The 22,285-nt window shown below is 43.9% G+C and overlaps 3 protein-coding genes across 4 annotated transcripts; 2 read left to right on the plus strand and 1 right to left on the minus strand.

Annotated features, from left to right (window-relative positions):
* Nucleotides 1-358: 358 nt before the first annotated feature.
* Nucleotides 359-5,341, plus strand: aoc1 (amine oxidase copper containing 1). Of its 2 annotated transcripts, XM_085361880.1 has the most exons (6): nt 359-430; nt 655-776; nt 978-2,516; nt 2,982-3,270; nt 3,763-3,895; nt 4,393-5,341. In XM_085361880.1, exons 3-6 carry the CDS (start codon nt 980-982, stop codon nt 4,660-4,662), a joined length of 2,229 nt encoding a protein of 742 aa, XP_085218006.1. In that variant the 5' UTR covers nt 359-430; nt 655-776; nt 978-979; the 3' UTR covers nt 4,663-5,341. The 2 variants fall into 2 exon arrangements, with proteins under 2 accessions (XP_085218006.1, XP_085218005.1); XM_085361879.1 differs by lacking the exons at nt 359-430; nt 655-776 and having other exon boundaries at nt 950-2,516.
* A 4,086-nt stretch (nt 5,342-9,427) lies between these two features.
* Nucleotides 9,428-21,759, plus strand: ift74 (intraflagellar transport 74). The gene is made up of 19 exons (XM_085362596.1): nt 9,428-9,556; nt 10,036-10,177; nt 10,264-10,312; nt 10,548-10,646; nt 10,789-10,849; nt 11,142-11,201; nt 11,296-11,357; nt 18,410-18,548; nt 18,649-18,711; nt 18,796-18,939; nt 19,483-19,523; nt 19,605-19,684; nt 19,762-19,815; nt 20,289-20,386; nt 20,459-20,585; nt 20,723-20,886; nt 21,042-21,167; nt 21,298-21,358; nt 21,644-21,759. The coding sequence occupies exons 1-19, from the start codon at nt 9,428-9,430 to the stop codon at nt 21,757-21,759; spliced, it is 1,815 nt and encodes a 604-aa protein (XP_085218722.1).
* On the minus strand, nt 12,181-14,987 carry LOC146625004 (leucine-rich repeat-containing protein 19-like). The gene is made up of 5 exons (XM_085361881.1): nt 14,641-14,987; nt 14,318-14,429; nt 14,052-14,139; nt 12,593-12,799; nt 12,181-12,494 (listed from the first exon to the last, which is right to left on the minus strand). Exons 1-5 carry the CDS (start codon nt 14,985-14,987, stop codon nt 12,181-12,183), a joined length of 1,068 nt encoding a protein of 355 aa, XP_085218007.1.
* Nucleotides 21,760-22,285: the final 526 nt, after the last annotated feature.

Below are 22,285 nucleotides of genomic sequence, written 5' to 3' on the forward strand. Positions count from 1 at the left end.
GTGGCTCTCCTTCACCAAACCATGTCCTGTACATCTAAGCAGGATTTCACAAACCCTTCAAATTCCTTCATATCAAGTGAAAACATTTTCAAAGGCCTCTTGCAAAAGCATAACATCCAGCTGCAGTTAATTCAGAACTCGTTCTGTACTGTTTGTCTTCAGTTTTTCTTTATGTGCTTTTCGTGTGTCCTTTATGTTTCTCGTCCTCGTCCAAAGCACCATGAATTGCCTTGTTATTGCAAGGTGCTTACCTTGCCTTTGAAGGATCAATTATTTAAAGAATCACGTTTACAACCCGCTGACAGCCAATCAGCCTCTTTCACTGCAAAATCAGAGGTTAAAGACTAGTAACGGTACACTGACGCGATCATTTGCTGAAGCAGAGGGACGGACTGTACAGCCTCGCCTTACATCAGGAGCAGGACTACAGGTACTGTCGCTGATTTATTTCTTTTTCCTTGATATGAGGCTGCAAATGGTTTCCAAGGAAGCAAGAATCTACTCCACGCGTCACTTGTCGCACTGTTACATAAACTCCATTATGCAAGCACAAGCACGAGTGACTTAATGGGAATTTTGATATTTAAATAAGCACTGATTTGTCAGTGTCCTTTGAAAGAGCACTCAATGCTGCTGTTTCTGTTTTGTGTGCAGCATAAACTAGGCAGGGCGAACGGAGGGAGGGACAGCAGTGTGTTGCAACTGGGGCTGATACAGTTTGCGTGAATGAGGGAGAACTGCCTTATCCAGCTGTGAAGAGAAGAAGAGGAATCAAGGTGAGAAAGGCTTTTCTTTTGCATTCTGTTGGGGAGTATGGCACTCTGCTTTGTCTTTCTGCTCATTGCAAATATACACAAGAGCTATAAAAGAAAAGTTATTAGAGTGTGGATAAGGAGCAATGAAGCTGCAACTGCATACATGATTTGCTGTAAGACCTGTAAAATCTCTAATGGAGCCTCACCATCTTGCCCTTACAGCCATGAAGTCTCTCTGCCTGCTGCAGCTCGTGTGCTTGGCTGGTTGCATTGCTTCCAGATCCAGAGAATGGGCTCATCATGGTGCGCCCATATTTGCTGACCTCACGGTGCACGAGATGAAAGCTGTGCGGGCCTACCTGCACGGTATTCCAGAGATGGGGCTTACTAACGCTCGTAGCAGGGCTCTGAATAAGAACAGTATCCTACTGATGGAACTCCATTTACCCAAGAAGCATGAGGCCCTAAAAGCTCTGGACCGTGGACACGCCAAACCCCCACGCCAAGCTCGGGTCATTATCCAGTTTGGAAACCAGGCCCAGCCCAACATTACCGAGTATATTGTCAGTCCTCTGCCGTCCCCAACATCCCACGAAGTCAAGACTTTCAAAGGGGCAAAGCCCGTAACGTTTGAGTCCAGACCTATTACTGTGGTAGAGTATGACTATATCAATGACATCCTCAAGAAGATCTCAAACAAAGCTCACAAACTCCTGTTTGAGACCACAGGAGGGTTTTCTTATAGCAACTGCTCTAACCGTTGCCTGACGTTCTCAGACATAGCCCCTCGCGGGCTGGATCCAGGGGAGAGGAGAACCTGGATCATGTTGCAGAAGTTTGTGGAAGGTTATTTCATCCACCCAATTGGATTTGAGGTACTCGTCAACCACCAGGACCTGGATCCGGAAAAGTGGACTGTTGAAAAGGTTTGGTACAACAGCATGTATTTTGACAGCGTCGAGGAACTGGTAGAAAAGTATGAATCAGGGGAAGTGGAAAAGCTGAAACTACCTGATCACAGCGATGACGATTTTTACTCTACCTACATACCTCGCGGTCAGATCAACACTCCCACGAATAAGCATGGGCCAAAGCTCGTTGAGCCTCAGGGGCATCGCTACCACATCGATCGCAACTTTGTTGAATATGCAGGATGGTCTTTTGCATATCGCGTCCGCTCATCTGCTGGGCTGCAAGTCTTTGATCTCCGTTTCAACGGAGAAAGAATCGCCTATGAGATCAGCCTCCAGGAAGCTATAGCCTTCTATGCTGGTGATACTCCTGCAGCCATGCAAACAAAGTACATCGATGCAGGTTGGGCAATGGGCACCTCGACTTTTGAGCTGGCACCAGGAATTGACTGCCCAGAAATTGCCACTTTTATTGACCTTTACCACTACTTTGATACAGACAAGCCTGTGCGCCATAAGAACGCTCTCTGTATTTTTGAGATGACAATGGCTATGCCTCTGAGGAGGCATTTTAATTCCGACTTTCAGGGGGGCTATAATTTCTTTGGAGGGCTGGAAAACACTGTGCTCGTGCTGCGGACAACCTCAACAGTTTACAACTATGATTATATCTGGGACTTCCTCTTCTACCCGAATGGGGTGGTCGAAGTGAAGGTCAGTGCCACTGGATACATCCACGCCACTTTCTTTACACCTAACGGCCTTCACTATGGTTCAAAGGTGTACAACTACGTGCTGGGTAACCTGCACACACACCTCATCCATTATAAAGTGGACCTGGATATTGATGGTGAGTATCATAGTGAAGTCACGTGATTTTTTTCTGTCTATCCTGCAACTAATTTAAGCATAAACACATTCTCTTTTTGCTTGCACACCCCCATAGAAACTGCTCAAATACAGAAATGAAAATAAATGCTGAGAATTAAGAGAACAAGACGCTTTGTGAAGTTGTTTGGCTTTATTATTCTAACACACACAGCACAATGTGGCCTCAGTTCACTGATAATGGCAAAAAGGCACCTCTCTCTGAGCTATGACTAAGCCTTTTACAGATGCCGTGCCAGATAAATAGGCTTTGTGGACTTTACCCATCATTTGATCTTGGCTACGCGACACGTTTAAGTGAATAACTAACAACATCTTGTATTGATGTGGACAACTCTGTTACACCTAGAGATTTCTCATGCAAAATCAATATTTTTGTAGAGGCATCACCAGACCAGACTCTCCTGACAGCTCTTTCCCCTCTCAGGTCGAGAAAACAGCTTTGAGACCCTGGATCTCAAATTTGTGAACTTCACAAATCCGTGGAGCCCAAAGCATTTCATCGTCCAGTCCAAGCTCCACAGGACAGAACACAGGACCGAGCGATCGGCCGCCTTCCGCTTTGGCAAAAAGTTTCCCCGCTACGTGCACTTCTACAACCCCAATAAGAAGAATAAATGGGGCCACCAGAAGGGCTACCGGATTCAGTTTAACTCACATGCACACAGTGTCCTCCCGAGAGGCTGGAGAGAGGAGAATGGCATCAGCTGGTCCAGGTAACATGTTGTTTCCTTGACTAGGTATAATCAGTTATTCATTTCTATGCATAAAAACAACTTGAAAAAACCATAAAGATGTTAGAAATGAATTGATGAGCCAGGCAAATGTGCTGATACAGGTGAAATCACTGATCACAGTGTATGAATGCGGCCAGCTGTGGTACTTTCCCACTTGGTCTTTATGTTGATAATGAGAAAAATACTCATTATTTCCTCCTGGTGGAAATGCTCTGAATGTAGCCACTGTGCATCTTCGTGCTGAACTCACATACTTGGCATTCATCTAACTCGCTGTATGATTCTCCCAAATCCACATCTGTGACTCCTTTAACATACAAATATAAAAACGTACCACTCTTACAGACATTACTACAAGTTCATACAAGTAGGTGCTCACAGCACAAGGCGGCACTTTGTCTCTATGTTTTCTTCACCTGTCATCTGTCAGAATGACAGACAAATGTTTCCTGGTGAAATGTTTCCGCCTAGATATCCTCTGGCTGTGACACGTCATAAGGATAGCGAAGCTACCAGCAGCAGCATATACACCCAGAATGACCCATGGGAACCTGCGGTGTCCTTTGAGAACTACATCCGCAACAACGAGGACATAGTCAATCAGGTGCAGTAGCAAACCTCGATCCACGTATACCTTATTGTCCCATATTTCCACACTGTGCTAACCTCAGCATGAAGTTAAACTGAGAGCTTTCTCATCGAAAATAAACCTGAAATATATTCCACAGAAAAAGCCAACATTAATAATGTTGTTTAAATCTACTTTTTTAGGACAAACACATCTCAGTGCTCGCTAACAGGTTTAGCAAGCTCCAGTAGCTTAACCGATACAGTCACCTATCTCAAATGTAATTCACATCCTGTTTTTACTGGTTTCAGAGAGTAACTATGTAATGAGTCACAATACACTGATGGACAGCGTCCTTCTAAGAGTTTATGTCGTTAGTTTAGCTTTTCTCTTTTCAAAAGAATCATTCATCATCACAGTAGCTCAAGAATGACACACGTTCTTTCGTTTGGCCTTTAAGTAGATAAAAAAAAACAGCTAATCTGAGCACTATAGTAAAAATTCCACGGTCGTGTTTACTCTTCTGCATGCAGGACCTGGTAGCCTGGGTGACAGTGGGTTTCCTACATGTGCCTCACTCAGAGGACATCCCCAACACTGCAACTCCGGGAAATGCCGTGGGCTTCTTTCTCAGGCCTTTCAACTTCTTCAATGAAGACCCTTCCGTGGCGTCCAGAAGCACCGTCATTGTCCGGCCAGGCCAAGACGGCAAGCCCAAGATCCAGAGATGGACACCCGAGGTCATAGGTCACTGTGTGACAGATCAGCCTTTCTTCTACAACGGCACTTATGCAGGAGTCTAAAAGTGGTTGACACATATCATCTTTATTAAAGAAAACTGAAACAATTGCATAAATGTACATGTAGTCACAGTAATTTGTTGCCAGATTATAAAAGTGGCACTTAAATTCTATTCTGTGTTTCATGCAGTCTTGTTTTTTACTGGCTCAAATGAAGATCAAATGAGCTAAATATTAAAGTATGTATAACACCAGCTCGACCCACTCATGTAATACGGCAGTGGTGTAGAAGCTGAGCCTCGAGAGCTCTGATAATCCTCCGATGCGTCGCCATGGATGAGGTTTAGCAGCAGCGGGTATCCAGGATGCTGGATGCCCTGTATCCGCCCTGCTTGGTCTGAACTGCTACCCCCTCAGCGTGCTCTGCTTGCCCCCATGTCGGGAATGTTTTTGCTGAAAGACAAAAGGCCCCAGAAAGCAAACAGCCTGATTCCAGATCGTTCCCGGCAAACAGTGTGGGATACCACCTAGCTGCGGCGTTGCCCTTGGGAACCTGGCTTTCCATACAGTGCACATGTATCAGCAGCACATGTAAATGTGTTGGCCTTGTGTTATGGCATTTAAAAAAGTGCTACATAAAACTTCTTTAAATCATATTGTGTTTGATTTCATTTTGATTCAAACTGTTTACACTCAAGAGCAACCAATAAAAACAGGTGTTAAAACTCAATTCAATTCAATTTTATTTATGTAGCGCCAAATCACGGCGACTTTTGTTGTATCCATTGTATCCAACAATTGTATCCATTATCATGTTTGATATATAAAAAAGTATCAAAATGAGTTTGTCTGAAAGGTAAACTGTGGTTTTAGTTTGGGGAAAAGGTATCCAGACAACTGTCGTGAGGATTTTTGCATTTGAAAAGGAAAAAAAAGAGAAAACATTTAATGTGTGTGTGCTGAGGTTTAACAGGGCACACGGTAAAGGAGGGACGAGTGTGAAAGCTGTGGACAGCGTTAGAGGAGGGGACAGAGGAACAAGCATTCCTACAGCTATCCCCATAGCAATGACAGCTTTAACATCTGCAGTACTGAACAATAACAGTGTGAAATTTGATTTCACACATTCCTCATGTAAAATTTATGCTTTCTTTGTTTCTTTTTCTTTCTGAAAGTACAGTTATACAAGACCCATGTGTGCTAAAATCTCTATATGAAATACCACGTTACTGTAAACAAAGGGTCAATCTGAATTTTAATACCTTGAAGGGAAGCCAACAAAAAATGAAACGATGAGAAGAAATGTGACATATATTTTGTTTCTTTATTACAACAATAAGTAAAGTATTAGTTGCTGAGAATAAAAACTCTCATTACTGTCGTTTAACAAAGAGAGGGAGATGCTGACCTGTTGCCATCTAGTGGTTTCTTGAATAGTTGTTCTGCTTCACGAGAATCATGACGTCGGGGTTGGATCAAAATGCTGACCCAGATGAGGCATAAAGCCCAAACTTCTTGTCTTATCTCTGATTTCTTACATTGCAGCGTTTATCCTGTTTTTCCTCTCATAACATCATGTTTCTCATTTTTTGGTCTCATCTGTCCAGAAAAACATTTGTTGACACAGCCCTGTGATCTTTGCCATCATCCATCAGAGGCCTTTGGTTGTTTACAGGATGTTGTGTGTTCCTGTGACCTTTCAGAAGATTAAACTTGTTGTTCGAGCATGCATGCAGATCCCTTTGGGACCCACTTTTGCTTTTGAGATTCCCTTAGTTCTTCATGGCTGTTATGTAAATTTGAAGTTTCGTGAGGTTTAAATTTGCTTTTGCAAAGGAGCCAGATGTGCAACAGCAGTCTCTGTGCCTTTTGACCGAGAAGAATAACAAGCACAGAAGAAATTGTTCTGTTATCGACTTGCTGTGGTCACAGAATATAATCAGAACATTCAGTGGAAAAGATAACTTGTACAGGTGAGTACATCATGTGTTGAAAGATTATATGTTGACATGATGCTATGGATCAGATTCAGTCAGGACAGCGCCGCACAGGAAGTACACTCCTTCCTGTTGATCACTCACTGATCACACAGTTACATCCCGTTTGGCACAAAGAACAGATCTAAAAATCTAGATCGGTTTAATTTCTGTCCTTTCTGTGTTCCATGCGGAAAGCAGATGAAATCTGTAACTTGTCTTTCATCTTGGAGGGTTTGTATTCATCACATTTAGGTATTTAGCATCAACACTTAGTTCATACATAATCTGCGCAGATGAAGTCCATCATACAATCCTGTTCTGTTGCCTCCGAGTTGACCAGGATGTCGACCAGGAAGTAGAGCAGGTCATCTACTCATCGGAACGTTGGCGGTTTGATCCCTGGCTGCTCCAGTCCGCATGCCGAAGTTTCCTTAGGCAAGATACCGAACCCCGATCATTTGAATGTGAATGTTACACACTCCACTCTTGATGAGAAGCTTGGGCTCGGGGGAGCCCTGATTGTCCTGCAGAGACATTTGCTGCCGGATACTCGATGGTCAGTTTGTGTGCTTGGAGACACTCTCGATGGAGGACACTGAACGAGAGCTACCGATATGAACCATGGTAACAGAGCTCTGGCTGATCGGAGTTGCCTCTGACCTGGCTTATCGAAGAACAAAGAAAGCGGTTACAGCTTTCCAAAGCCCCACTAGGCTCGCCGACATGGTTGACGATGGGCAAGCTGTGAGTACTCAGACTGTGTTTCTGGAACACCATATGGGAAGCTCACGGCTTTGCGATGGGAAATAGTTAGACCTGGTGTCCGCATTAACCCAAACAATCATCTCCCTCACTCATGCAGCTCCTGAACAACAAATTCTTGTCCCTATGTTTAGTCTCTCTGACCCGATCCTTCAAGGACACCTGGTTTGGCTGAAGGACTGCTGACTTTCGCTCAACCGGGTGAAAGGACACTCTCCCTCAAGTTGAACACAGGATACACACACACATACACGTGTACACTGACACAGATGCACACTCACTCCCTTCCCTATTCCAAACGCCCTGATGCTTGGCCCCCATCTGATGCAGACGGCGGGTCAGCTGGACCTGGGCAGAGATGCCACGACTCGATGCTGCTATCTACATTGGCTTACTCTAGCCCTACTCACCCAACCCTGTTGCTTGTCACGTGTTTTCATGGTGTCACGGTGTGAAGATTCATGTTTTCTGTTCTCATACTGATCCCCTATCAGGAGCTCAGTTCTCTTTTTTTCTCCTCTCCTGTTTTTCTATACCTTACCTGTTCTGACCTGTCTCCACAATGTGATGTTTGTGTAATGTATGTATGGTTGGAAGAGGTCCGATTTCGCTGCAGGCAAATAAAGGCTTCATCATCATCATCATCATCATCATCATCATCTTCAAAAGAACAGAAAAAAGCGCTTGTATGGATGGGTGTTGAATGGGTGAATGAGGCATACCATAAAAAGAAATACACTAATGAACCATCAACCACTTACTCCTCCCTTACCAATGAAGCAACAAGGCTGAGGTGTAATGTTCCTCCCTAACCTAATGTTCTGTGAAATAGAGCGTTGCACTTCCTGATTGACTGCTCTTATTGGCTGTCAGATAAAGGTGATGTTTAGTCGCATCTTTCACCTCTCCACGAAATTGGGATAATACAGAATAAACAACTAGATTTCTCCTCGTTTCCTCTACACATTTCTCAGTCTTTTCTCATAGAGATATGTGAGAGGCAGTACAAAGAACACAGCTACAGTTGCTTTGTTTGTTTGTGTGTGTGTGTTTCGGCGTACAGATAGACTGGAACCTCATGTAGTCCCCCTGTTGGCCGGTGGGGGGCAGACGTACATTCTCCAACCTGCATTGTTCCCATTTCAGGTGAAGAAGAAGATGGTTACTGGGGTAACGTCAACATCATCTCGAGCTGCTGACTTTCTTCCAGCTAGCGTTTCATTCTTTTTCGTTTATTTCTCTTTTCAGGTAAACCGCCGCACGCCTGCTTCGACTGGAAGTTATACAGGCGTATAAAACAGACCGCAGAGAGACCATTTTCAGGCAAGAAGCTGCGTTATCTCACGGCTAACGCCGGGACGTTTACCGAGGCTTCCGTAAACGAAGCTAAGCCAAAAAGTGTCAGCTAACAAGTTAGCAATAGCCGAACTAAGCTTCAAAATTGTAGGTTTTAACAGACTACGCTGTCATAACGATGCACAGCTGCCGGTACAGCGATGCGGGTCAGTGTAATGTCAGTGCAGCGTAGATGCAGTGTTTGTGCACACGAAACAAATCATGTTTCTAAATCAAAGTAAACATGTGACATGTGTTATTATTTAGAGTTTGGTTTAATCACCCCGAGGAGCTTCTTTCCTCTTTTTAGCAGCGTGCACATCTTTATTTCCTTTACAAGCTCTGTGTTACTGTGAGGTACAAATCAGTCCCTTTATTGCCTTCAGCCTTTCGCTACCACTCCTAATCACGTGACCGCCTGATCTGTTGTGCTAGTAAAATCTAAAGTGGAAAATGTCAGTATATGAATCAACAGGCACCACAGGGTTAAAGGTTATTCTTTAGTGTCTTCAAGTGTGGCCCTTTTATTTCACCAACAAGCACCGAACTGTAACAGCATCTGGAAATGATGTGGTTACTGTTGCTCCAAGGCAACAGGAACAGTAACAGACTGAACTAAATTAAATAATACAATAAATTACAAAGTTAAAAATATAGGAAATAACATAAAATGGCTCAATCCAGCCAGCAGTTCCACGTGTCTGATTTGTTACTCAGTGTTCCTGTTTGTGTGTCCACGGGTTTTAGGCATCATGGCAAGCCAGCGGCCTCCATCCAGCATGGGCCGGCCGATGAGCCGCAGCGGATCTGTGGTCCCTGGTGCTGGGAGACCCCCTACAGCTATCCAGCCTCCTCCTACAGCTATGCGTGTTGCAACTGGGGTTAGCCATCAGCAGCATGGATACGCTGTAGCTTTGAGATATTATCAGTCTGAGTGTGTTATGTTCAGTCTGAAAATACAATTGTTTGCTGATTCTGTGTGTTTCTGCACGCCCAAGAAATGAGTGCCAGGTTTTACTGAGCCTATGTGTAACACTATAGACCAGTTTTGGCAAGAAAAAAGACCAAAAATAAAATGGACATTGTGCTTATGATGCATTTTCATTGCATCATGCTTCTTTTGTAATCTTGTGTGCAGTTATGAGTACAGACTCTGTTTTCCCCTCCCTACATGTGTGTTGTATCTAATATGAGAAAAAAGCTGAGTATGAGGTTTAGAGAGAGTAACATGGTTATTGTCAGATGTCCTTTAGATATCGTGATAATATTGTCACTGTGAATTCTTTCAGCTAAAATAATTTCAGAGTGAAAATGCAATTTTGTGACAGCCACAACTAAGGCACTGCATTTCCTCTTCCAGATGGTCCCAGGGACCAGTGCTCATCCAGGTTTGAGGGGTGGCATCCCCGTCGCCACCCCCGGAGTCCTGACAGCACAGATCAAAGTGACTGAGAGGCCGGTCACCCAGCAGGGGCTCAGTGGGATGAAAACTGGCATGAAAGGTATGTTTTCTTCTTGGATATTTTTCTGATTGTGTTTAATATATAAATAAACCTGTGACCTCCCTCCCACATTTCCTTTACCAAAGGGCCTCAGAGACAGATTTTGGACAAGTCCTACTACTTGGGTCTTCTCAGGTAACACATACTCACTGGCATTAACAGTAACTACTTATGTCAAAGTAAAGGAGTGCACAAACCATAGGTCAGCTAGACCGCTTCACAAAAGATGCAAACATACTGAGCACATTCACATTTCTTAGAGTTGGTCTTGAGTTAAAATGTATTTTCTATTTTCACCATAGATTCAAATGTGGTCTTTTTACGCTGCTCGTGAAAAATTCTATCGATGTGAAATTTGTTCTTCTGTCAGGAGTAAGATCAACGAGTTGACCACAGAGACCAGCAGACTGCACAAAGAGATTGAGAGCTACAACCAGGAGAACTCCGTCTATCTCTCTTATGAAAAGAGGTGGGTGGTGTTCTTCTTCTTCTTTTATGACCAAGTTTCTGTCTTCATTCCCGTCTTTAACAGTTATAGTTGAGTGAAAGATGAAATCCACTGAATCCAGATGAACTCTGTATAATGTCCCCGTGATGTGTGTCTGCTGCAGAGCTGAAGGCCTCGCTGCTGAGATTAAGGATATGCAAGGCCAGCTTGCTGACTACAATATGGTAAACAGCAACAATGTTGTTAAACACTGAAAGATTGTATCCCCTTTTTCACTGTGTTGTTGAGGAATGTCTAGCTTAAGCAGTCGGCCATGATGACTTAAAATAGACGATGTAAACTTCCCACTTCAGGGACAGTAACTATTTGATTGCAGGTGTTACGATGTTATGTTTGAGAGCAACTGCACATTTAAAACCTTTATACTGGTGAGGTTGTGTTTTTAGTTTTCAGTGAATGCGTTAAACACTGGACTCGTTTTTACTTCACTTTTGTACATTTTTATTGTGTTTCCAGCTTGTGGACAAGCTCAACACCAACACAGAGATGGAGGAAATGATCAACGACTACAACATAGTAAGTAATCCATCAAAACAATATAAAAGGGTTTTTTCATGAACTGGAAATATAGGGGAAAATTCTCCCTTTAACTTTTTGATCTTGTGTTTAGTTGAAAGCCGAGAATGACAGCGAGGCAGAAAGCATCGATAACATCTTCACTGAGAGGAGAGAGTAAGTGCACGTGTTCTCATAAAGACACTTGTGTCTCCATTAGACAGTTTTATGTTCACAAATACACTTTAACGTATTTATTTTGTGAAGTATCATTTTCAGAATGAAGTACTAGGACATTATTTAATTTAGCCTGATGGCTAGTTTTCATGTGAGTCATAAAACATTTAAAAAGACTCAGATATGTGCAGGTATGAGACTTTTGAACACAAACACAACAGGAAACGACTGCTTGTTATGTAAAGATGAAGCAGCAGTGGAGTTTTCTTAATAAAAATAAATGCCGTGTAGATCCGTGAGCAAACAAACACGTGGAGTGTTTTTTATCTGAAACACTTGCAAACTGTTTTCAAACCACCGTAAATTGAGGTTTGTATAACGCTGCACATTGCTGCTGGTGTTGTCGAGTCATGAAGAGGTAAAAACTCTTGTAAACCATGTGACTTCATCGTTCTAGTGCCGTGCAAACAAGGATAAAGCTGTCGATCTAACTGGGCGCTCACACACTAACACTAATGGCTCAGATTACAGGAAGTGTTCTGTACTTGAATATTGTTCTTCTAGTGGTCAAAAAGTGGAGTTGGGGTTGTTGCAGACTCCTCGCAGCTGACAACAGTGTACTAATGGAAGTATCCGGGCAACAATGCAGGCCGTGGAGTTAAGATGTTGCAAAGAAGCTCCTTCAGTGACCAACAGTACAGCTCTCACACAATGATTTTGTGACCCGTGAAATGATAATACTCAGCGGTGTTTATCAAACAGCAAGGTTGCCACTGAATGGATTGTATTGTGTTTGTGGTTTGCTTTCTTATCATCGTGCATGTCACTCTTCTCTCCTGATATATGGATCCTCAAAGTACTCCTGCTCCTCCTGCTCCTCGTCTATCTGTCTGTTCATTGGTTCAAAGCTGAATGTTTGATGGGTCGGGTGTCTTCCCGTCGCCGAGAACTCTGTTGACACAAAATCCTCGTCGCCCTCCTCGACTTCTTGTTGTAACTGCCGATGCCTGTAGTTGTGGAAGAGCTTGTACCAGGACGGCCCCTTGACGGCACACACGATGAGCATGGAGGTGGCCACTGCCAAGATTGCGACGGATGCTGTGAATTTCCACGTGTTGCCGAGCGCAGGAGTCGGGTCTAGTTTGGGTTTGAGGATGGAGACGGGGTTATAAGCTTGCATTTGTGCGTCCACATATTTAAGTGGAGAAAATGATCTGCAGCTCTCGATGTCGTACCTTTGCTGGTGCTGTTGTTCTGACCGGTTGACTGTGTGGTCGTCATAATAACTGATGGGCCCGACGTCTGTTGAGGGTGGACCGGTGTTTTTGGTTTCTGAGGGTCTGGAGTGACGCTGGGTAATAATGTGGAGTACAGTGTTGCAGCATTAAGAAGATCTCGTCCAGCCTGCTCTGCTGGAGATGCACAGATGACCTGTGGTCCTCCTGCAGCCACACACCATTTCCTTCAGTACATGCTCTTTAAGTTACTAAAGTTAGAGAACAGTTTCTTCACATAGAAAGGGATTTTAAACACTGGCCTCATTATCTCTCTATACTACACTCCTACTTGTCTCTACTTGTACTTGTTTTCATTCAAAGTAGTGTTTTTGGCTTTAATACTGGGATAAATCTTTAAGAATGATGTGAAAATAATGTAGTTCACTGATTGATCCAAGAGAATCACTGAAATCTGCAACATGGGACATATGATTTAATAATCAAGCTACCAACATTTTCCTTTAAGTAACCAGACCATCGCTCAGTTTCCCCAGTAGACATTTTTGGCTCACTAAGGCAGAGCATTCAACTCTATATGGGAACCAGGTTGTATATGGTGGGTGCTCTCCTGCATATATGCTGCTCTTTTTATGGTACGGCTTTATGGTAACCATCACCAAAGTGTCACCACATCACCTGTCTGCAGTTTAAAAGGAAGCAGACAAAAGCACCGGGTGTTCTTATGTGTTGATCAGCAGTGTGAGCTTTAGGTTCTTTAGGTAATTCTGGCTTCCAGTAACATCAGTTGCCAAAAATCTTTCAAATAAGGTTCAAATAAAACCTCCATACCAGCCGTGCGAGTCTCTTACATGGCTCATAGATTGTAAGTAAAAATGTGCCACTGCAGATTCAAGCAAGATACTCCGTGTCTACTAAAATTCCTTCAAATAAAGATCCACTGCTCAAAGAAAGTTCAGGAACACTTTGAACACATACTGGTCTCAGTGGGGGGAAAGCCATGCTGGATACTGATATGGACCGGGGAATGTTTTAGGAACGAAAAGATGGGAATGAAAATGATCAACCTAGAGAGGGCCGAATTCAAAGACACAACACAAATAAAAGTGAAGCAATGATGCAGCCAGTCTGTTGTCCCGATCCCTGATATCAGGCAGGTGCCGTTGCCTAGCCTGTAGACATCTGTGTGTCCCCCCATAGATATGCCTCCCCAGACCATTCCTGACCCACCACCAATCTGGTCATGCCGAACGATGTTACAGGCAGCATAACGTTCTCTACAGCTGCTCCAGACCCTTTCACATGTGTCACGTGTCCTCAGCACACTCATGAACTGTGTTTGTGTTCCTTTCTTTTTTTGAGCAGTGTTTATAGTTTTCAAACTGCTGTAATTGACTCATTAGCTCCCAGAAAGGGTCACAGGTCAGCCAACATTTAAAACTGTGATGAAAACTACTACCCATGGTAACATTTGCTGCATCGATCTGTCCAATGATGGTCAGCAGTGGACAGGAACAATTCCAGTGGTTTCCCTGTAGGTTCAGTACCTGATGGGACCAGACAGAGCGAGGTAAATGAAATAATAACACATCCTGTACAGGAAACACTTACATGTGCAGCCCTAAATCCCCATACACATGCATGCATTTCTTTATGCATGTCATGTCTAGATTAGTTCTAACTAAACTCTAAGTTAGCAGATTCTTTTTGAAATGCTCGTTTTACCTGTAACTTGTTCAGCCCACTGATCAGCTGTGCAGGGAGGCTTGTTAGCAAGTTGTGGGTCAGGTCCAACTCTGTCAGGACCTCCAGGTCACTGAAAGCCTGAGGGTGAAGGCTACAAAAACAGCACAGCAGAATTATATTACACTTGATTACATACCACACTGTACTTGGATATATTACTAACATGCAACAGTAGTAAGTTTTAACAAGTATGCACCAATATCAAAATCAAACCAGTTTAATGGTTGGTGTTTAACACACAGTATACTTAAAGCAGCTAATTAGCATTTAGCTAGAAGTTAGACTTTTGCTAGCCTACTGACCTGCTGATGTTGTTTCTGGCGAGAGACAGCACTCTGAGGTTTGGTACCACAGAGAAGTATTTGGCTGGAATAGCAGTGATCCAGTTAGCATCCAAGTGAAGCTCTACCAGGCTGGGATAGCTAGCTAGTGCTTGTTGGTCCGTGTCATTCAGAGTAATTAGGTTCCCTTCAATCATCAGTTTGGTAACATTTACATTTTCAGAGTTTTCAGGGATGACTTGAAGATGTTTGTTGGTGAAGTTTGCTGTCAGCTGATGGGTGGAACAGGAACAATTCACTGTCTCATTATTTTTCACGAGCCCTACAGTGAGCCACAGCAGGAGGAGAGGCTGCCAGCACCTCTCCATCACACCACACTGAAAGGAAATGGATACAAAGTCCTGTAACCAACACGTGACAGAGAAAACACGCTCATTCCTTAACAAAACCAGTAATTAATTCATTTTTTGCCTGGTAGAATTCAGCTTTTTGATTGAAAAAGCATTACTACGGCACAGATATCGACGGTTGCAAATTATGTAGTTGGACTAAAATAATCTGACTAACATCAACTCCATTTATACACAAGGTTTGCATAAGTTACAGTTATTTAGCCTGTCAGTAAAATGTATTTTCTGAAATACATGTTTAGCTCCTCCCCCTTTAAGCCAGCGTTCTTTGGATTGGCTGTGCCTCTTAAAAACAAGGTTGCGTGACACGGTAGCACCTGAAGACCACAAAGAGGTGAAAAATCTCAGTGTATGCTGTGAAAAGTGTGCAGGGGTTAAAAGTGTGAGACAAGATTTTGTAAATAAGTATTGGCCAATGTTTACACTAAGCACAGCATGTCATGAGGACAAATACTCACAAATACTACGAGTGATACAAAGTGCCATAAATGTGTATTCTAATGGCCAGCAGGGGGTGCTGCAGAAAGTCTAATATATGGCGACAGTAAAACAGTGCTTGGGTCTCTTGATCACTGACCTTATTATCACTTTCACGATAAGCTGATGGTCTCAGTTTCACGTGAAAACAAAACTACACTGATTTTTCAATGATGGCCCCTTAGAATCAAAAAGCAGGATAAAACTTTACCACAACGTCCGTGTGTGCCTGTTACCAAACAGCAGCATGGTGACAGCTTGAGGCTTTACAACATTTTGTTTAAAGTGTTTGATTCAAACAGCAGGTAGGCGGAGCGCAGCTCGCTGACATGACTGTACCTGTTCTCACTGACATCACAAAGAGCAGAAGGAAAAAAAACTGTTCAGAATCTGATGAAAATACCCTTTAGAGTCGGGAGCTATTAAGCCATCTAACCTGAGGATAAAAACATTACCCATCATTGCACGTCATGTTCCTCTTTAAATATACGACTCAGCGTTGGACTCCATTAACAGAAAACATTATGCCCTCATATTTCTATGTGAATTCTTTGTATGTGCAGTGAACTGAGAAATCGGGCACTTTGCAGCATAAGCCCGAGGTCAGAGTACAGTAGAGATAAAGCACCGTGTTAGGGAGTGAGTGCACACTGATGCTGGAGTGTCTTTTTCACGTCTTACAGAGAAAAGAAACCTCAGCGCATGTTCTCCTTTAAAGGACACGTGTAGAAATGTGTCTGCTGCCTAACCTCGCACTTCTGCATCTCACAATCACAATTCCTGTCTGGTTTTCACACTGTTTCTCTTTATACTTGTTGTGTAATCATCTTTTACTAATGAAAAGTAGCAGAAGAATCTTACCTGTTCTTCTACACGCACTAAGGTGAACCTTTAGTCCTCTGTTACTCTCACGCAGTCAGCGTACGAGTGACCTTTGTTCCTTGTAAAACAAGTGTGCACTCTGTGCTAACTGTTTATGATTGATCAAGTTGGTCCTCCCATCTTTGCTGTCTTCCTTCTTCTGCCTACAAGTATCTCTTAGGTTACTGTTGGAAATGGCTCATCTAAATATATATGTGAACTAGTTCAAGGTATAATTCTGCAAATGACTGAATATGATTAATGACAAGCATTTTAGTTCTTTTAATGACCTCTTCTTACGGAGAGATGACGGCTGAATGGAAAAGAAAGCATAAAGTAAGGAGAAGAGTGTGAAAGATCAGACGGAGAAAAGAAAAAGTGGATGAAAAGCAGGTAGAAGATGAAAGAGGCCAGTGTTGCTGCTGCTTCGTCTCAGCAAACATACCTGTGCGCCTGTGTGGACACGGCAAACCCAAGTGCGTGTACTCTCACTCTTGATATTGTAAAATGTTTCAGCAACATTTGCAAACTATTGTAAACATTGTAATGATTAATAGTACTGTGAAAGTGAGCAGGCACACCAGCAGCAGCAGACTGGGTTACATACAGCTGAACAAGAATTCCCACATTCCTACTCTTCCATTGAAGTTCTGCTGGAGGTTTCTTCCTGTTAAAAGGGAGTTTTTCCTTCCCACTGTCGCCAAAGTGCTGCTCATAGGGGGTCATATGATTGTTGGGTTTTTCTCTGTATCTATGAAGCGCCTTGAGGCGACTTTTGTTGTGATTTGGCGCTATATAAATAAAATTGAATTGAATTGAAGTAGAGACTGATGTAAATGTGATGGAGCTGCATTGCAGCCCGACTGCACCGTCTCTGGGAAAGTCGGGTTTCAGCACAGAGGAGGGAATGTTGAGACTGGAGGAGCTGATCTACATCACAGGGGTCAGGTTCAAGTGTAACCGTATGATGTGAATATTCAAGAGTTTGGTGCTGTAGTCTTCCTCCACCAGTCCCAGAGCAGGGGTGTCAAACATAAGGCCCATGGGCCAGGATCAGCCCTCCAAAGTCTTCAGTCTGGCCCACTGTGGAAAATGTGAAGGAGGGCATAAATCTTCTACGGTGAGGACGTGCTCCATGACCACGTACTGTACCAAAGTAAATAAGTCGTAGATAAAGCAATAAACGGCAGAAAGTTCCTCGTTTTTCACTGGCTGCTATAGAAATGTATCATTCTTATGTTCGATTCACCAGAAACAGAAACAGAAAGGACAAAAATGTTCATTGTTGAATTACAGGACAGTCTGCACAACACAGAACCCAATTTAACTTATTTATGGTTTAGCTCAGTGGGATGATCAGGAGGTCATACGCCGTGTGGCCGGAGAGCGGTAGGCCCGGGTTTGAGTCCGAGCCGCACTAAGCTGCATGTCTCCCCCCCCCACACACACACACACTCATGTCTCTATGGAATAAGGGCTGAAAAGGCCCCAAAATTAAAAAGAAAGCTTATTTGTTTCTTACAGTTTAAGTGCAAAGACACTGAGATGTATTATTGAATTGCATTTGTGTTTTTATGTTAAAATATCTCAGAGAAAGAGGCGTTTCACTGATGCGGCCGGCTTCACATCATAGTTATGCTTCAGTCCTGTGATGTAGCTGAGCAGGAAACAGGAGGAAGCTTTGACCACCGCTGCTTGATTCTGTCTCCGTTTGTCGTTGGTTGGTGTAGTAAAGAATGAAAATTAATTTAAGAAACAACAACAGTTTTTTAGGTTCTTCGTCTGCTTTGCCTTATTTTTCATGTGGAACGTTTTGCTTGTGCAGTGTTCAGTCAGGGCCTCCGTAGACTCAGAGGAACCCGAGGAGGTGGGTTGCAAAGCAGCTTGTGCATGTGCCACAACTTAAGCAGCTTAGATAGCCTGACCCGATGTTAGCTGATGTGTAGAAGCATGTCAGCTGATGTGGGCTGTTATTGAACTGTAAACTCTTTGGCTTCCTTTATCTGTCTGCGTGCACTCTGTCCACTCTGTTTGCTCTGCAGGAGAGAGGAGGCAATCAGGGCCATCGAGGAGGAGATCAGGAGAGAGAGGCGCGTTGCTGATGAAGTCGTCCAAGCAATGCCGGCAGCAAAGCAAGAGAAATATTTCACCATGACAACCACTAATGAGGAACTGCTGCAGGTGAAGCTGTAGTTGTTATGGGGAAAGAGGAGATTGGTTCATGTCAGGCATGATGAAATCTCACTCTGGCAAGTACTCAGCTGATTCTTTTGTTTTGCAGGAGCTGACTGTTCTCCAGGAGGAGCTGGACGTGCTAATAACGAGGAAGGAGGACTATGAAGCAGTGAGTCGGGTGGAGGGGGCGGTGTGAGCGAGGTGGAGGAACAGCATGGCTGCGGGTGTTTTACGTGAACGATCCTCGTTGCAGGAGCTGTCCCACTCTCAGATAAAGCAGGAGATGGTTCGGCTTCATGAGACCTTGTCAGCGCTGGAGGCCAAACGAGACACGATGGAGGCGGAGCAGAAGAGCCTGGGTTCACCCCAGGAAGAGAGAGAGAAGTTATTTAAGCAGGTGTGCGCGCTGGTCATTGCTACATCAGAGGACGGGAGGGATTTGATGAAATATCACAGAAACTTTTACAAACAGGAAATAGATTTGTTTGTGTTCCTGAAACGGGCTTTTACAAGGATATCACATGAATTCAGTTTCAGTCTGGTTGAGTAGTTTTAGTCATGTTGAGGAATTCGGTTCCTCAGCGTTCACTGCCTCCACACATTCAGGGTCTGCACGGCAAAAACCCTCTTTCAGCATTAAAAAGCAACTATAGCTGCGACATTTGGGTCCTGGTACTTTATTTTGTTCTCCGATGTTCTCTGATTAAGTAAACTTAATAACACTGAAGTTTAGATGATCTAATGCTAACCCAGGCTACTGTGGTAATGTGCAGTAGGGCTGTTCTTCATCCTAAACGTGTGCATTGATTCAGAGAGTCAACAGCACCATCATGTGGTCAAACTGATGAATGGATTGTAAACAGCAGTGAGCAGAGCTCCTGAAGCTTGATGTTAGCAGACGTGAAAAACCAAAGACTGAAGCTGTGCTTCTGTTCTCCAGGTGAAAGAGGACAACCAGGAAATTGCCAGCATGGAGAGGCAGTATGTACTCATTACAAGTACTTAGATACTCGTCACTTCTGTGTGTGCGTGTAAGAATATGTGTATATTGTGTGTACTCAGGCTTACGGAGATACGGGACAGGAGAAGACAAATCACAGAGGAGATCCGACACCTGGAGCAGGACTCAGAAGCAGCTCAGGGTAACCCACAGGATGAGGGTGGACTCTAAACCTGAATCACCTTTGATGTGATTTCAATATTCTGAACATTCCTACAGGCGAATGTCAACAAAAATACAAAGAGCTGAAGAGGAAGGAAGAGGAGATCAACCGTGAGTCCCAGTCGAACCGAACACGTGTGACATAGGCAGCATAGTCGAGCTCATTTAAAGTTAAGGTGTTTCGAGAACATTTCTTACGTACTGTGTCCGTTTATTGCAAAAGAAAAAAATGAACACATACAACAGTTAACGGAGCGACTGAGAGGAGACGGTCAGTCGGTCAGCGTCACAGGCGACTGACAGACACACAAACTGCATCTTGATGTCTTGGACTGTGGGGCAGAGTAGTTGAGCAGATGCAGGCTGACAGGCATGTATTTGTTCATCTGTTTAATCAACACTGATGATCCCACATTTGGGAATGTGGGGGCTGATGCAAACACTGCATGTGAAAGCATGAAGCCTAATTGATGACAGTTAGGAGTCACCAAAACACAGTAGTTTGATTTCCACTGTCAGGAGGAACTAGAGGGAACCTACTGTCTACTAGCAGCGCATGGATATAACCTCTGTCCTCTTCTCAGGGTTCCTCGAGTCATTTGAGGAGTCCAGGGCTCAGGAGGAGGAGAGACTAAAGCAGGGCCAGGAGAACATTGTCTCACTCCTGGAGCACTGCAGCAGGGTGAGGAGCACTGATGAAATGGGAGGACAAACACAGCGTGGTCCACTGCACTAACTGTGCATGTCTTTGTAGAACATGTTGCGGCTCCGTCAGGTGGATACAGTGACAGCCAGTGAGCTGAGGGACATGCAGGAAGTGCTGGTAAGCAAGGAGACCGAGGTGGTCCAGTCAGAGAGCACCGCTAGAGGACTGACGACAGGTGGGTGACACGCACACAGTCGGGTTTCCCTCACTTCTAAAGAGATCACATTAATTTATTTCTAACCTTAAAGTCTGGAACATTTACGTCCCGACAACACGAGCACTGAACAAAGCCCCTTCTCTGCCCCTGCACAGAGTCCCAGCGCCTGCAGCAGGACCTGGAGAAGGTGCAGCAGCTGGAGGGGAAGATCACAGGTGAGCTGAGCACCCTGCAGGAGCGTGTCAGCACCATGCAGTCTGAGCTGCATACCTACAGGGACCTGGACACCCTCAGGCTCACAGCTGAGGAGAGGAAGAAGGTAACTGCAAACTCTTTGTGCTGAAGGTCTCTTCCTGTTAAAAGGGAGTTCTTTCTCACCACTGTCCCCGAGAGCTTCCATACTGGAGATCAATAATGGAGCTCCGTTTTAAAAAATGAACTGACTATACTTTGTTTTCTCTCCTTGTGCTGCAGAGGCTGCAGGAGGAGCAGGTGTCGCTGACTCAGCGTCGAGATGCATTTGGACAGCTGCTGGAGGAGATGAACCAGAAACATGAAGCCCTGAAGACCAGACTGCAGGAAAATGAGACTCATGCTCAGGTTAGTCGTGTTTTGGTACACAGGAAACAGACTGAATCTTCTGACTCAGCTCGCTCCTCACCACCTGCCTTCCCGTCTTCAGCTCACAGCAGTCTTGTGTTTTGTGTTGCTTTATGTGTCTGAACGTTAGCTGGCTAACCTGGAGAGGAAATGGCAGCACCTGGAGCAGAACAACTTTGTGATGAAAGAATGTATCCTTTAGAAATATGACGTATGAATTCATCCACACTAGAAGCCCTCTATTCAGTCTCCAGCATCCAGAGAAAGTGAGATTTTTAAACACTGGGACCAGTTCTTTACAGCTTTGGTAGCTTTTGGAGGTAATTAAAGGAGCAGTACTTGTCAGATGTGTGCATACATTTAATTTTATTTTCCAGCTCTCGGTTTGTCTGCCCGGTTTGTGTCTTCTATAAACCTCTGGTCTCTGAGACACCAGGTCTGTGAGCTCAGTGATTTTTCCTTAACTGCAGCGTCAGTCATCGCCTCCAAATCCCAGGAGAGCGACTACGCCTCAGTTGCCAAGAGCGTCTCCCAGCAGGTGGCCGATTACAACAAGAGCCTCATAGAGCTGCTGCAGAACAACATGAGTTAAAAACAAAAGGCTTTATTCATTTGGTTCCAGGTGAAGCTTTCTGACAGGCTCATGGTCATTAAAAGCAAAATGTGTTGAGTGTTTATACCCAAATAGCTTCTCAGTCATTCAAAGGCAGAGATTGTGCTGCATTCTGACAGCAGCTTCAAGTAGAGATGTAAATGTAAAACGGTGAGCTAATTTAAATGTTTCATAGGTACTGTCTGTTTATTGCAAAAGAAAGAAATAAACATACTACAATTAACTGAGAGACGGAGACATACAGATGCATCAGTTAAACGAACGTACATGTCTAATGCATCATGGGAATCCCCCGGCAGCCTGCGTCTATTGCAGCATAACTAAGGGAGGATTCAGGGTCACCTGGTCCAGCCCTAACTATATGCTTTAGCAAAAAGGAAAGTTTTAAGCCTAATCTTGAAAGTAGAGATAGTGTCTGTCTCCTGAATCCAAACTGGAAGCTGGTTCCACAGAAGAGGGGCCTGAAAACTGAAGGCTCTGCCTCCCATTCTACTTTTAAATACTC

This window comes from Diplotaxodon limnothrissa, linkage group LG9, assembly GCF_057381915.1.
Source record: "Diplotaxodon limnothrissa isolate DT_005_m linkage group LG9, D_limnothrissa_male_GT1.1, whole genome shotgun sequence".
Taxonomy (NCBI): Eukaryota; Metazoa; Chordata; class Actinopteri; order Cichliformes; family Cichlidae; genus Diplotaxodon; species Diplotaxodon limnothrissa.

What these genes read in the sequence shown, in the direction of transcription:
- aoc1 (XM_085361879.1), top strand. Translation starts at nt 950, where the DNA reads ATGGAGCCTCACCATCTTGCCCTTACAGCCATGAAGTCTCTCTGCCTG. An exon ending in AGTGGACCTGGATATTGATG is followed by an intron (nt 2,517 to 2,981) that starts GTGAGTATCATA and finishes TTCCCCTCTCAG; the next exon opens with GTCGAGAAAACAGCTTTGAG. An exon ending in AATGGCATCAGCTGGTCCAG is followed by an intron (nt 3,271 to 3,762) that starts GTAACATGTTGT and finishes GTTTCCGCCTAG; the next exon opens with ATATCCTCTGGCTGTGACAC.
- ift74 (XM_085362596.1), top strand. Translation starts at nt 9,428, where the DNA reads ATGGCAAGCCAGCGGCCTCCATCCAGCATGGGCCGGCCGATGAGCCGC. An exon ending in TATCTCTCTTATGAAAAGAG is followed by an intron (nt 10,647 to 10,788) that starts GTGGGTGGTGTT and finishes TGTCTGCTGCAG; the next exon opens with AGCTGAAGGCCTCGCTGCTG. An exon ending in GAGAGAAGTTATTTAAGCAG is followed by an intron (nt 18,940 to 19,482) that starts GTGTGCGCGCTG and finishes TCTGTTCTCCAG; the next exon opens with GTGAAAGAGGACAACCAGGA.
- LOC146625004 (XM_085361881.1), bottom strand. Translation starts at nt 14,987, where the DNA reads ATGGAGAGGTGCTGGCAGCCTCTCCTCCTGCTGTGGCTCACTGTAGGG. An exon ending in GCCAGAAACAACATCAGCAG is followed by an intron (nt 14,430 to 14,640) that starts GTCAGTAGGCTA and finishes CTGTTTTTGTAG; the next exon opens with CCTTCACCCTCAGGCTTTCA. An exon ending in GAACAACAGCACCAGCAAAG is followed by an intron (nt 12,495 to 12,592) that starts GTACGACATCGA and finishes AACCCAAACTAG; the next exon opens with ACCCGACTCCTGCGCTCGGC.